This window comes from Pungitius pungitius, chromosome 5, assembly GCF_949316345.1.
Source record: "Pungitius pungitius chromosome 5, fPunPun2.1, whole genome shotgun sequence".
Classification (NCBI taxonomy): domain Eukaryota; kingdom Metazoa; phylum Chordata; class Actinopteri; order Perciformes; family Gasterosteidae; genus Pungitius; species Pungitius pungitius.
This window is the reverse complement of record NC_084904.1, coordinates 16,794,202-16,809,592: the sequence shown is the minus strand read 5'-3', so window position 1 is coordinate 16,809,592 and position 15,391 is coordinate 16,794,202. Positions and strand designations below refer to the sequence as shown.

At 42.1% G+C, this 15,391-nt stretch overlaps 1 protein-coding gene across 1 annotated transcript in view; it reads right to left on the bottom strand.

Annotated features, from left to right (window-relative positions):
- Window positions 1–15,391, bottom strand: part of si:dkeyp-14d3.1 (transmembrane protein 132C) — a 94,882-nt gene that overhangs the window by 71,360 nt on the left and 8,131 nt on the right. Inside the window, exon 2 of the mRNA XM_037483592.2 lies at window positions 4,263–5,151. Within this exon, the coding sequence (XP_037339489.2) occupies window positions 4,263–5,151 (889 nt within the window). The remainder of the gene's footprint in view (window positions 1–4,262; window positions 5,152–15,391) is intronic.

Below are 15,391 nucleotides of genomic sequence, written 5' to 3'. Positions count from 1 at the left end.
ACTGACTGCGATGTGATAGTGTGTCTCATTCGGCACAATAAAGCGGAGAGATATCAAAGAAGGAGCACAGCAAAGGAATACACTGCTGCCAAGTTAATCCTGTCTAATCCAGCTTTGTTCACAGTAATTTATATTTAATGACATCCTTTGACATTGACAAGACATTTTAATAGCATGATCAGATGTTATGTATAATAATTTCACAAGATGTTTATTCATTAAAAGGATGTGTAAACTTGTAGACAACGTCATAGAATACTTTGGGTTGTAGTTCATCATTAATTATATTTACCGATATGGAACTAGTACATTACAAATAGATATTTGTAAAGAAATGCAATATCTAGCAGATGGGGAGGGATAAGTTACCTATGAAACGTGACGTTGATAAATGACAACCTTAACAATACCCAGATGGAATTTTCTAAGTGAAATATATGTTGTATATGAATATCTCCTAACTCCTTTTGTGAAAGATTAATCCTTTATTTCATAAAATGTGTATATTTCATGATTTTAATCAAGGTGATCTTTGTTTCAGGCAATGCTGCCAAGCTGTGCTCAAATTCCGTGGTTCCATCCTCCTTTTATTACATTACTTTATAGCTGACACTTTTATCCAAAGCGACTTACATTGCATTTTAACCCATGGTCTACATTTTGCCTGGGGAGCAATTAGGGGTAAGGTGTCTTGCTCAGGGACACCTCAACATGGCACATGGAGCAGCCGGAATTTGAACCGGCAACCTTGCGCCCCCCCCCAGCGCATCACGCTACTCCATGCGCCACCATCGCCACCATGCGCCACCATCGCCCCATCCTCCTTGACATTAGTGCCATGCTGATGATGATAGTTTACTTGTACCGATTAGTTTTTCTTACAGTAGACAGAAAATGTAAAAAACAGGCATCAGGAGGACTCATGATTGTGACTAAAAGCAGCAACTATTAGTTCCTCTAAATCTGAGCAAAGTAAACTACAGAAAAATAAGTTTATGAGTGACAGAGCCCATTAACACAGAGGAGGTCATATCAAATCAGAGGCCATCAAATTAAAAGCAGCATGTCAAGACTCAAATACCCCAGAAAGGCACACCATGCTGGGAGTGCACAAAGCAATAAATTGGCCGCATGATTAGCTATTAAAAGTATGTGAAATTAACTTTTATTGCATATCATCTATCACAGCATGAGCCTTTCAGCATAATGGAGTAGACGAAGGTGAAATCTTAATTGGAGAAAAGAAAATAATTATTAAAAGGGCAAAGTGGCCTTTTACATTTTCTTTTGACTTTACCCTTTTTTCGTCCATGTGTAGAGAGATAGTGGACATCTTAATACTAATGTGTTGTTTTCCTATGCCCGCACTGAATGAAGTATGACGGACTTTGATTTATTGTTTTTTTTTTTAAATGTATTAACCCGGGCATCCAATAAACATGTAGAACTGAAGTGGCAGAAGGTCTCTTTGACGGATTTCACAGCATCGTAAGCTCTTTTTTTTTGCATTTAGGGCTACGCAGCCAACAATAGCTAACACAGAAGTGTGCGGTACAGATATGATAATGATGTTGTGAAATATAGAGATCAAAGTCTTCTCTCTGGTGATTACGTGTCCTAACAAATGCACGTACGAGGACCGTCTTATCACCTAGGACCACACAGAGGATTTTCATATCTGCCGCTCTCAGACGGCCAACCTGTGCTACGCTGCCAAATAAAAGCACCACAGGCGTCGCCTCTGTGTGGCCATGCCTGGCCTGCTTATTTGACTGATGAAAAGGAGAGTTTCTCAATTTAGAAAATGGAGAAAAACAAAAAGTTTCCAAAGCCTTATCGGTTCCAGAAAAGAAAAAAAAAGTATTTGGCAATTCACTGAAACATGAAAAGCACATCAGTCTGGAGAATTTTAACTTGTTTCGAACTTCGCGAGCTAATTGCAAACTTCACCTCAGCTCAAATTTTGAGCTAAACACACACTGAGTAATTTTTCTGCTTGGTAAATTGTTTCAACAACCGTAGGAGGGAAAGGAGTGTGGGACAGCTTTTTATAAACCATAATCTTCATTTTTTAAATTGCCTGTGTGCTTTTTACCTTGGCCAAGCAGAAAACCCTGTTTTCATTTACACAGGTTGACAAATTGACCCTTGTTGCTCTTGGTAGGCTTTTATTTCTTCCAAAAGAGTGTGATTTATACCGGGTTGAGTCATTACACTAATGGACTTGCGTTTTAATTGATTCCATTGCATGTTAATTATCTAAATCATTGTGTCTCAACTGTTCACTCTAATTAGTACCTATCAACATCTCCACTGAATCAAGCCATATCCGAGGGATGATCCTGCTTTTTCATTGTGGAAGGAATTCTTATATAAAGCAACATCCAGATTGCAGTAACTATGAAGATATAAACCCATAAAAAGCTACTTTGGGGCAGAGACCAACCCATTAATCTGTGCTGAGAAGACGTTTTCCAAAAGATCTTCATTGGTCTGAATGTGCTACAATAATAGCAGTAATACAATTCACAAGGACGATTTCATCATCATACGCTCCGTACACATAATGAGGGCCGCCGCTACTGCTGAGAAAATATCTGCATGCAACATTTTTTCCCCACAGTTATTCTCTTCAAAAACCTTCAACACAGTGTCCTGGCGATTAGAAGGTTAGAAAAAAAAAGGAGTAGAAACGTTGCAGGGGAGCAGCGGGTTTTACACTGACCCGTTTTCCAACCCTTCACAAAAGGTAGCTTTCGACAGAAAGACGATCAGTTCTTACAAGCAGGGAAGGCAAATATCATTCAATTGTTACTTTAACCTACGAAGTTGGTGTCCTGCGTTTCAAGTAATCCAACCACGTAACTATCCATTCATGAAAGGAAATGAAACCGGACACTTCAGCAGCATCCTCATCCCGGGAGAATGCCCAAAAATAATAGTTTGTAAGACAAGCATTTATCAATTTAATGGGAAACGCAACAGAATTAACCCGACCAGTAATAAACCACAGAGTAGCATTACCCATTGTAAATCAATATAATGTATTCTCACATTGTGAAACATCAAATCACATGTCAGTATATTCTTTTGAATTCGGAGAGCCCATTAAAAAAAGGCATTAATTATGAACAGTATATTCTTAAGTAGCCCACTCGGCTGCTGCAACAGTCAAACGTCAAATGGATCAAAGACTTATTCGTTTTTTAAATAATGAATTTGATCACTCTTAGATTTTTTGGGTTGGTTTAATAATCGGTTCCAGATTTAAATATTTGTTTAGGTACATATTTTTGGGCCCGAAATCTACTTTTTGGTCTGTCAGCCTAAAATCAGGACTCACATGCAGATTGAAGCAATAATTTAGTTACAAAATACCGACGTAGGGAAATACAAACCAACAAGGAGACAAGGGACACACGCTTTAAATACACTGGGGAGGTGCAGGTGATTGGACACAGCAGAAAAACTATCCGACGCGGCAGACAATCACAGAGGGAAAACAAACCAGGGCAAGAAGTGAAGTTAACGCAGGGATAGGAGGCAGGAAACTTGTCAATTATTTTATGAAATGCGAGAAAAAGATGAAATAATTTAACCCTTTTGAGAAGATTAAAAAAATAAATTCTAATCCAGATTCACTTTTTCTCCTACACACCTGCCTGAATCCAGTTAAGATCACTTGTAAATAAATAAGCACATACGCATTATGCCGGACTTGTGCTGACTCTCAACACTGGGTTGGATTTCCAATGCGACCGATCAGACGGTGAAGTTGCTGTCACCAGCTCGTGTTTACATTCATGCTGTCAAACGACCTCACGATCAATACTGATTTGATCAGGGGACCACAGTGCGGCAGCACAGGAATGGCTGTTGACCTTGGTTAGCAAGTTGCGTTTATATGAGCTGCTATAAAATCGGGGATTTAATCCGATTCAGTTGCATGACTTCAGAAAATGAGGAAATAAGTCATTGAGAACAACTAAGTTGTAATTGTGATGAAAGAGGATATGGGTGATCCATCTGTGATGCCCAGTCTTAACATTTGCACATTAAAATGATGTATAAAAAGATTCCTATTCAGCGATGTTTCAGTGTGGGTACCCACAACTGCTTGGAAACCTGCCGACATGTTTGAGGGAGACAGGCAGGAATGAGTGGGCGAAAAATGAGTCAACAGACACCGACTGCAGAGTCTGAGGCTGACGGAGGGAGTCAGCAGACACTTCACAGAAGAAGAGGAAGCAAAGGGTTCCTACCTGAGCGTAAACATCTCCACGGGAGAGTCGGCCGACGCCGTGATGTAGGCCGAGACGGTTTCCCTCTGTCTCACGGGCGTGGCCGGCACCATCACCATGAAGTTGCTGTCGAGCCTGTGCGCGGCGAGGGGCGGCGGCGTGGGGTTCTGGTAGAGCCTCACGCCGCCGATCCTACGCAGCGGCGTGGACGCGTGGGAGCCGAACAGCCCTTCCTGGCTCGAGCGGACGAAGGTGTCCTTCCTGGCCTCCTCGGAGTGGCACTCGCCCGCGTCTGTGGACTGCAGCGTGTAGTAGAGCTCCACCGGCGTGCCCTCGGACGCGTCCAGGTTCCTCTGGCGTCCCGGCACCACGCTGGGCGGGCTGAACCAGCCGGCCAGGGGCTCCAGCTCGGCCACGCACAGTCCCAGCCCCCCCTTGAGCTGGCACGTGCCGCGCACCTCCTGGGTTTCGTGGAAAGCAAACATGTGCACGCAGGGCAGCTTGTCGATGGCGCTGTAGTCGTCCCAGTCCCTGCCTGCGACGTAGAACAGAACCTGGACCCTGGGCTTGGCCAAGTGAATCCTGGTGTTCATGATGAAGGTCTGAACCTGCCAGTTGAAGGTGAAAACGGAGGAGGCGGGAAAGGTCCCGGGGCTCTGTAGGAGCTCCAACGGGACCTGCTGCTCCACGGAGAGAGGCCCGTAGCTGGTGTTCATTGAGGGCAGACTCCTGGCCTGGTAGATAAAGAAGGGCTCAGTCCGGGACATCAGGCTGGAGTTCCTCATGAAGTCCTGGTTGGCTTCCTTCAGGAAGAACGCCAAGTCCGCGTTGAGCACCTGGTAGTTGACAGGCAAGTACGTGGGGAGGGAGGAGTATCTCTGCAGTCCCTCCAAGACTCGACAGTCGGCAACTGAGAGAAAAGAAAAGAGCACAACATCAGGGCGGTTTGACAAAGCTAGAGGATGGTGAGTGACAACCTAATGCTGTACTCCAGTAGGTCAACTGGCCCCCACACTGATACTGGTGTAGTGTTCCTATTCTTAAAGTGATGTACTGCTCGGCCAATCCCGGGGGCGCGCGCACCTTGACCAGCACGAACAGTGCTTCTCCGTGATTGGCCAGAGAGGGAGATGACAGACTGACTTCTCTACGATACAAACTGTACAGTGGTTTACCGGCCACTTACAATCCCTCACTGTGGGTTGTCGTCAATGGACATTCACTGCATAAAACCGGTCAAAGAGAAGACGCATTCCGTCACATCATATAATTAGTGTTGAAACACTAAAGGAATTCTTAAATAATTCAACAAAAAACTTACTTACAATGCACTTGCATTTAATTTGCTGTAAAGTCAGACTCAAGTTTCAAGCAAAACTACAGGAAAAATGAGAGTTTACTATTTTTTGACAACATTATTTTTATGAAATTAGTAGAATCTGTGGTTTTACTGTAAATGTTGTGACAACTTTGATGAACTGCGTCATGTGTATCTCAACTAAAACTTGAAAACAAAACTGGTTATAACGTACTCTGTTAGGGGTCCAACACAATTAGTTCATCTTATCATTCATAATAATCTATTAGAATAGCTGTTCATCAAATTATCTTTATTCCACATAATTGCAATGCGGATATGTGCCGTATTACAAAGTTTCCATTCCTATGGCCACGGGTTGAGGACCAGCAAAGCCTGCATAAAAAAAAAGGATTTTTAATCACAATGAGAACGGGCTTTGACCTTCCTCTCAAGAGCAATCTGCTCTGTGATTACACTCAGCGTACCACAATCCTCCTGCTGGCTGCCACAGGATTTCTTTCCTCTCATCATCCGTGTAAATCAATGTCCTCACAGTTTACGAATCAGACCGGGATTTGTGATTCATGGTGACCCTCCTGACCCACCGTCGGCGTATGGGGTGCACACAGGCTCTGACCCCTGACCCAGGGGGGGGGGGGGGCAGCACCGGTCCTACCTGAGGCACCAGTTAGCTCCTCCAGAGTGAAACGCCTTGATCCGGACCTTGTCTGTACACCGGGGGAAACACACGTTTCTGAGCAACGGAGCAATTTGTATTTTTCCTGAACCAGCAGGAGCCCGGTGTTATTTGTTGGCAAGAAGCATTGTTGTATCCGTGGCTTTTGTGCTGCTGACAAATGAAAAGCTTCATAGTCCCGCAAGAACAGAACAGTCAGGAACAGAGTCATACTCTGTCCCTTGGTGCTGTGGTAATGTTACTCTCATGTCTGAGGTAAAGTGAAAGAATAGTGCTCTCCCCATTGGACCTCGCACCTTACTCTTATATTCAAATGAGAGGTTTCCCAGCTGACAAAAAGGAATAAAATGTGCTCAGAATTTGGCTTGTACAGAAAACAGAGCGGATCGTTGAGAAATAATTTAAATAATTGTATATTAATTTGCAGATTTATAACTGGATCTGTCATTGTATGTTTTACTTATAGATTTCTGCAGCAGACAGAGGCTGTTGTAATGTATTCATCTGCAGGGACCAATGATCCATTATTTAGAATATTATGAATACATTACAAATAATGAACCTCTAAAAGAGTGCTCTGTTAATATTTGATGGCAGCAAATAGATCAAATCAAGAACCAGACTAAATAAATGAGTCTCTAACTATTTAAAATTACATCCGCTGCATCTAATGTTTACCATCAAAAAAGTAATTTGAATGCAATCTAAAGCAAAGCAGCAAGACACATATTGTGTACAAAATAAATCATTTTTTTAAAATTGGTTTAATCCATGCTTTTGTTTTTATGTTCAGTGTGTCTATGCACCCCCAAACAATGGCCAGGTAGTTGGGCTTGCATGGATAAAATATATTCCTATTTTACGACAAACAAAGCCTGGGAAAATCCAATTGCAGGATAATCCAGAATTAGTGTGCCTGTCAAAACTGTGTTGGAAATAATAAATCATACAAATCTTTCAAGATAGTATAGTAGTATAGTATAGTTCTCTTCTTTATTTTGGGAAGGAGAAATTGAAAAACACATAATAAACCTATTTTTCAAACTCCAGCAGTTCTTTGTTTTTGGTGCAGCGGGGGTTTGGCTCAGAGAGCTGGACCCCCTGAGAGAGTAATGATGTAGGCGCTGCTGTTTAATAAAAGCTCTCTTCTGGAATCTTTGTGGGGCCCCCTCCTGCTGTGGCCCCTGTCGGCTGGTTATGACGTCCCTTTGGCCACTTTACTTGGTTTTGGCACCACTAAGACACACTCGGCGTCAGAAGGATCTGTTCGACACGAATAATTGGACTTTTCAGGAAAGAGTGCTTGATGTTTTCTTTCCAAGACTTTGATAAGAAGATTGATACAACACAGTTATTAAAATACCATTCCATATCCCAGTAACGATTACTTTGATTACTTTAACAGTTTCTTATGGGCTTGTCTCCTGTCCAGGAGGTTGATCCATCTCAAAATGAATATCCAAACAACAGTAACTGTGTGAGAAGTAATGATTGTAGTTGCAACTGGGAAAAAAGACAAGTTGAGCTGTACAAATATTGATGAGGAATGTTAAAAGATACAAAATTTACCAGTCGTATTTATTGAAAACATGGGAAGATGGAGGGAAGCGCATAACTATTAGCTGGCAGAGAAATGCTAAGGCAGAGGACAATATAATTGTAACTCAACTGAGAAAAATGTATATTTCGGCATACAATTTATGATCCACATATATAATTAAATCTCCCTATTGTGTGAAATTAAATTGTAAAAACGATAATCAGCATTTTGCTGAGTCGGATAAATTCAAATGTTTGAGGCTCTTTCTTTATTTCCAGACTTTTAACAAGATGGGTTTTTCTCTCTCTCTCTCTCTCTCTCTCTCTGCATGGAAAGGCTATTCAGGCTCCTCATAAAACAGCTGCCATTACCTTCTTGCTGATAAGACCTTGGTGATTTCAGCATTGAACAAAATACAGAGGAGGTTGATTCATACATTTTATTTTCAAGCAGCCAATAATAACAACACGTCCGCACATAATTAGTTAATTAGTGTTTACCTTTCTTCTAGCGCCAACATGAGATCTGCATTCATGGCTTTGAGAGAACTGACTCAATTACAGGGGACAGACTTTAGTTCCATGACACAGCTCCGTGGAAAACACTCGTGGAGCCCCAGAATTTGTGTGTAAGCCTCACCCCAAAAATATGTCAATTGGTCACGTTAAAATATCTGATGCCACTGCTGCACACACAGTCAATTTAAGCTTTCCAGTTCCTGATGTGGACAGACAGAGGTTTTCCTGTCAGAGGGGTCTCAGGTGAGTGCTAACGAGCCAAGCAGCACTCTTTCTATACCCATCCTCATGCGGGCTCACACGTCCTCCCATCGGGGCTCCGCGCTAGGACACGCAGAGCTGGGGTGGGACCGGCGGAGCGGAAGAGCAGCCTTCACACTCGCAGGAGTTGAGTAAATGAAAAGCCACAATAAAGGAGACCCCGTCCTGGCCGTTGTAACGTGGGTGGACACGGAAGACAGCGGTTGCCTGGACGCCCCCGGGTCTGTCGCGTGTGTCTTTACGCTCCATCACGCACGTCAGGACGGACGAGAAAGCAAGAGACAAGGACGTGAAAGGTAGATGGCGAGCAACGACGGACAGAGCAATAGAGAGAAAAGATTCTGTGGTATCTGCATTGTCTTAAGATGTTCACGTTTTGAATGATCTCCTCCTGAACAGGGGTCACAGACAAAACGATTTGAAGCACATTATTGCAGAGCTGCTGTTTGTCGAGGTTTACAATTACAATGCCTTTGACCCGCATCGCGACCCTGTATCATTCTGAGCTTTGTCATGAATGCCGAACAGAACAATCTTAAACATGAAGGATGACTGAAGGCTCTCTGGTCCCGTTGAATTACCCACATCATATTTCTCTCCATGTTCAATTAATAAAGGCTATTGAATTTGTGACTATGCGTCAAGAATAATAATTACACTCTTCCCTTCGAGGATCATTTGCTGATGATTTATGCTTTTCAGTCACCAGAAAATCCAAGAAAGAGGGACTGAAGAAATAATCAATACACAACATAGTATGGTTTTACTTCATGCCAGCTTCCATAGCAGAGAAATCATTCAGGGACAGAGAGGCCTGTGGAGTCTGCCCAGCTGATAAGTAAGAGTCATGGAGGATGAAGGTAGGGTGACAACACAAAGTTTGGAGGGAATATTGAACACCGATGACTCCCCTTTATCTTGGAGATGAGCTGAATCCAATGCACAGTGATTGCTCATTTCAGTCAGTTTAAATGAGTGTGTGTGTGTGTGTGTGTGTGTACTCGCAGACTACTGAGGGACCGCCGGGGCTGTTTGTTGCCTCGCCGCTAATGGATGGCCACATTCAAGACACTAAGAGCTAATAAAGAGTAATGGCAGTGTGGCACCACGGGGGGAGGAGGACGAGCTATTTTGAGTCCATGAGCGAAAGCATCATCTCGGGGATTAAAGAGTATCGACCGACGAAGAGTAAACACCGCGATGCCCCGCTGCTGGCCTGCGGGGTGAAGCCGCTGGATGCGAGAGACAAACCCCCAACGGGTGGCCGCTGTTAGTGGGGTGTTCGGTGGGGGATGTCTTTAAGGGACGCTGAGGGGAGAAGAGCCCCCCACCGCCCCCCCCCCCCCCCCTCAGGTGCTGTGAGGACGGCCTGATGTGTCTGGATCAGTGTCACCACAACGTGAAACTGACAAACTGGGTGGCAAGAGCCCTGAGCGTCCTGGGCGTCCTCCGTGCAGAAAACAGCGCCTCCTTTGTTCCACCCGGTGCACATGGCTGTAGGGGGGGGAGGAGGGGGTGGGGAAGGGGTCGAGAGCCGTTGGCTTGGAATCGGGGAACGTGAGACAAGAACATGTCTGTTTGTCAATCAGTATTCACACGGCCCCCTCCGGACTTCTCGGGAAAAAAAAAAAAAAAAAACGTAAACCGAGCTTCCTAAATGAATCTCTTTCCCCTCGGGCGGCCCCGTTATTGCGAAACGGCGTCGTAAATCAGGTTAAATAACGAGGCGTTCGCCGGGCAGGGCTCCGTCGGCCTCGTTGTGAGCGCAGAGGGACAGTTAATGGTGATCGAGCTGCGTTTAGGGCAGAGGAACAAGTGGATACAAAACACCACCAGGACTTATTGGCCACCAACTGGTTTGAGCTGGCTGGGAAATTAAACATTCAAACAGCAAATGGGATTCTAGGGGCAGATTACCTGGAAATTGATTGCAATCAAATGAAATTCAGATCGGTTACAGTAATTCACTTTTCAATGTTCTCCAACTCAATCATAGCTGCTCCTTCAGTGTTATCAACAAGAAATGATGTGAACACTGCACCAAATCAAGCAACCAAAAGCATGCAGATTGATTACAAAGTTTGATCTGAACTTTGAAATTGCTGCTAAAAAATGAAGCCGTTTCTCTGTGATGTCAGAGACAGCAGTTGGGAATCAAGTAATAATGTTTTTTTCTCCTCCCAGCATGAAGACACATCATCACAAATTTTTACAAAACCAGCAAAGAACTTCATAGTTCAACTAGGTTGAGTTTAAAAAAATGTCACAATGAACTGTTTATCCAAAAAGCCTTGGTAAAAGCCAAAATCTTTGGAGGGCTTGCAGAAGAACCTTGGATTTATAGTTGTAAAATCCCTAAAACACTTAAATCAGTTCATATTGTCAGTACAAATATCACAAAGAGTTCTGTGGCAGAGTGTCTTTGTGTGTTAAAGTACCTCCTCATCCAACCGTGCTCCTTCACTGGTAGACCTCTGTAAGAAGGACTGCAGCCAGCGTTAATGAGAATGTACTGTAGGCTTATCTTTGAGTTCTTAAGAATATTGCCCTTCGAAGTTCTACTGCGGCGTACAATAAGTGCATTTCTGATAAATTGAGCATTATTATGATCAATTAAAAATCATAATTGGATCATACTTTGCAGTACTATTAGCCTGTAAATGTCTTTATTTGAAACTAAATGGTGCCTTTGGTTACATTTTCTCAACAAACTTCCGAGGTGTTAAACACTTATTCAAGTTTGTGAAAAAGATGCTAATGGAGATAAATAGTTGTGGATTCACACCAGGTGGTTTAAACAAAGACAAAGATTTCAGCAAGGAAAAAAATGAAGAGTTATGAAATTAAGTAAATTTGCACAAAGCAAGCAGCTGAAATGGGATAATGGGATATTGGTCTTTGTCAGCCATCATTAAAACCAATGCTTTTTTGGTGTTACAGCTACGGGCTGTGGACTGTTGTTAAGGGAAGAATTGCCACTGTATGTATGAACCTTTAAAATAAACAAAAGCAATAAACCTTGGCTCTAAAAAGAAAACCAGGAGAAATTTGTTTTTCACTTGTTGCTTGAAATATTTACTACACAATCCAATCCATATCCAAAAGAAGGTTGATTTGATTTAACATATGGATATAACATTATCTTGCATGCGTTGGCCAGCACCTTTCAGCACTTTAAATCTATGTCAATGCACGTGGGAAGTGAACCTAACATTTGACTAATTGATATGGTCGTCTATCATCAAACATTAGGACTCTTCTCTCAGCAGCGGCATTGATGTTTTGACACGTTTCATTACCTCTTGATTTGCGCTACAACCACTACATCCATCATCCGTCAGACGGAATGAGTCTAGATCACACAGCGCCGCTCGCTTGTGAGACACCACGTTGGCCCGGGAGGAGAAAGCAACATCGAGCATCACGGGAGTGCAATGGGAGGCTGCTTGATACACACAGGGATTTGAGACAATTTAACGGACATTTGAAATCTGTTTCAAAAAACGAATAACATTATTGATATTATTGATACACTGTCTTTAAAAATATATATTGTGATTGTAACTATATTGGTATATAGACCAGGCGTTAAAATCTTACCTGTGTGGGATTTTAGTTTAAACCTCAAGACTTCATCAGCAGTTGGGTTACTTGTCCCTAATAATCTGCTTTACTGTACTTTACTTTTCACATTTTAAAAACAACAAGTGTTTTTCTGCACAGATGGAAACACTTCACCTCTAAGTCTATAGGGACCTTCACACATGTACTCATTTAGAACTAGTGTCAGTGTGGGTTTGTTTTATGCATCAATACATCCCTCATTATATACTCTATATTAAGAATTTTCAAATCCTAGGAAATATAGAAGTGTCCATCTACCCAACGCTGTCTTGTTGTCTTTTGAAAAGAGCTTTCTTTTTTTTTTGCAGCTCCAGATGGGTTGGCTTAAAATCTGCAGTTTAACCTCAAATCTGTCAGATTAGAAAGTAACTCTATGAACATGTACATGTATTTTGGGACAGGGAAATAACGCTATTAAAGCATTTTGAGTAAAATTGTTTCTTATTCAGACGTGCTTTCACACTCGCTGACAAAATGTTGGTTTTAAAGAAATATTTCCAACTAGCAATGTGACAGGTCACATTTTGTTTACAAAAGCCTCTGCCACGATGAATTCTATTTCAATGGCCGACAGCAACTCACTCTGAACTTCAAGAAACGAGTCTGTAGGAATCATAGAAGAGACGATTCCCGTTGACACACCTTGGCTTTCCATTGTGTCAAAGAAATAAAAAGATAAGAGGATGGAAGCATATTAAAATGTACTTGTTTTGAGTTAATCCTCAAAAGGCCAAGCTGAAGTACCACAAGGCTAACTAATGTTAGTGTGGAAAGCAGAGAGGAAGAGAGGGGACACCAATTATTATGAAGCCCCATGCTCCTGTAAATTCATCTTGGCATATTACATTAATCCTTTCAGCCACTTACGGGTCTCATGTGCAACTTTTCATTAGCCTTGATCAATGGTCTGCTGGTAAATGAAGAATGCAAAACAACATTGTCCCTGGTAACTTAACCTGGTAACTTAGTGCTAGTAAGTAGTACAGTGAATTACTACAACATTTCCTTATTATTACACTGCTCTTCCTGTAAGAATTTTATAATGTTTTTCACCCCAAAAATGACCTTCACAAGAGTGTTTGGCTTCAAAAAATAGGTCACAAAGAGGATATAAACATATGCATCTTAAATACAAATCAAAAAAGTAACAATTGTAACATTGACTACTATCAAACCCACTGCCAGTGTGGTCAAGAACACTGTGATAAAAGCTAGCTAGCAATAATGTCACGGCTGTCCCTCACATGTCCCAAATGTCCCTTGAACAACATACAACTGAAGTTGAAGTGAACTGAAATAAGCTTTGGAAAACTGTGACGCGTAGCACTATTACTGCGGAAAATAAGGAGCTCTGGCCTTTTGAGGTGTCTCCACTCACTTTGACAAGATCTGACATTACTCCGAGTATCATTAACTTACCGCTCCTGGTCAAGCTCAGAGTGCTGCAGAGGAGCTGCTCCGCCTCCATCAGACAGCTGAGGACATTGGTGCTTCCACATGTAAAATATTACTAACTGTATAACTTTGACACCGCTGCCTGTGGTCGGCTGCCTTCGTAAATTAATTCACGCACTAAAAAATGTGCTATAAAAACATTATCACATTAACGGTGTTGCCAGAAATCTGTATGCCAATCATGCCCAAGACAAGAAAGTTATGTCCAAGTAAATGTGATGCTTCATTTTTAAGATTCATCACTATGAGCAAGACCTGCTATTTACTAATAGAACATTTGCCACTTACATGCGATAGCATTTTGGGGCTATTAGCAGTAATGTAATTTGGTTTCCATTATCCACACTAAAGGATTCAGCATTTCAGTTCTGAGCACCCAGGGTCCCAACTTCCTTACTCAGAAACGGACCAAAAAACAAACAAACTGAACAGACCTTGTTCAGAAGACTGACAGTAAGTTATTCTACACTTCATTATGCTAGAAGGCTGGATTTGTTTTTGAAAGTTGGTCTGAACCGTAAAGCGCTAATAAAGAAAAAGTAGGACACAGTTGAAACTGCAGTCAAGGATACAGTGTATCGGGTGAATCTGTTTGGAAAAGCTTTCAAAGAAATGTCTCAAAAGAATGTGCAAAATGATGTTACCGGGTGTTGTTTCTCATATTGGTGCTTTTACAGAAAACGAATCAAGCACAACCTTAGTAAGTCGGATTCTTTTGTTTATTATGTTATTTTTATGAGAGGATTTGTGTGACTTTTACAATCAAATAAGTGTTAAATAGATACAAGGAGACATGTCAGGAAATCTCCAACTAAAAGTGAGTCTAAAGACCACAAACTTTAATCAGATTTAATTCTTCTTCAACAGTGAGCTCTATTTCCGCTGCCCAGCTGTTACAGCAGCAGCATTTCTCTTACAACACGGAGAGATACACCAAAAAACTAATCACAAGTTCACTTCCCAGTTCTTTCTGGGAGATTGTGGTGTGCAACTCCTGATCTCATTGAATAATGAATAGTAGATTTCCCATATACCCTAACCTTCCGGGTTTGATGTACTCTATATGCTTTTGTGTCATAGTCTGTATTTATGTTTCGGCACATGGTTCCTGTGTCGCATCGCGGAGGTTGAACCGTGCGGTCCTTTTTTTCTCTGCTTTCCACTTTTCCTTCGGCACGGATATCTTTGAAGCAGTCACGCTTGCATCGAGAATGCAAGGCAGTCCAGCACGCGTGATAAACTGTGTCCTCTGTCAAAGCAGTGTATACGCTCGTGTTAGTCCCTCTAGAAAGGCTATAAGAAATAGACAGAGAAATGCGAAGAAGTTCTTTTTATCCATCAACTGTTGTAAATCTTGCGGTTTCTTCACTCTGGCGGGCTAAATTACCCATTCTACCCGTGGCATGTGCAATTAAGGATGGAACACTGATTACATCGCTCAATTTCAGCGGTTGCCTTGGTCCCAAAACATCTAATTACGGGGCATTCACACAACCATCTTCAAGGTTCTCTGTGAAAACAGCATGACACAAGACTAGCAATAGCAAACGAATAGGGCGAGCACTTCCCAACTGCTTATGTGCACTTATCTCTGGCTCATACAGCGGGATAGTTAGAGCAAATCATACGTAGGCTTCCATCCCAATTCTGCACATCCGGCCAAATAGATATCGCAGCCCAAAAAGATTCAAATCTTATTATTTCAGCAACATGGTAATGTGCTTCTAGCATTTTAGTCCATTTTGTTTAAATGTT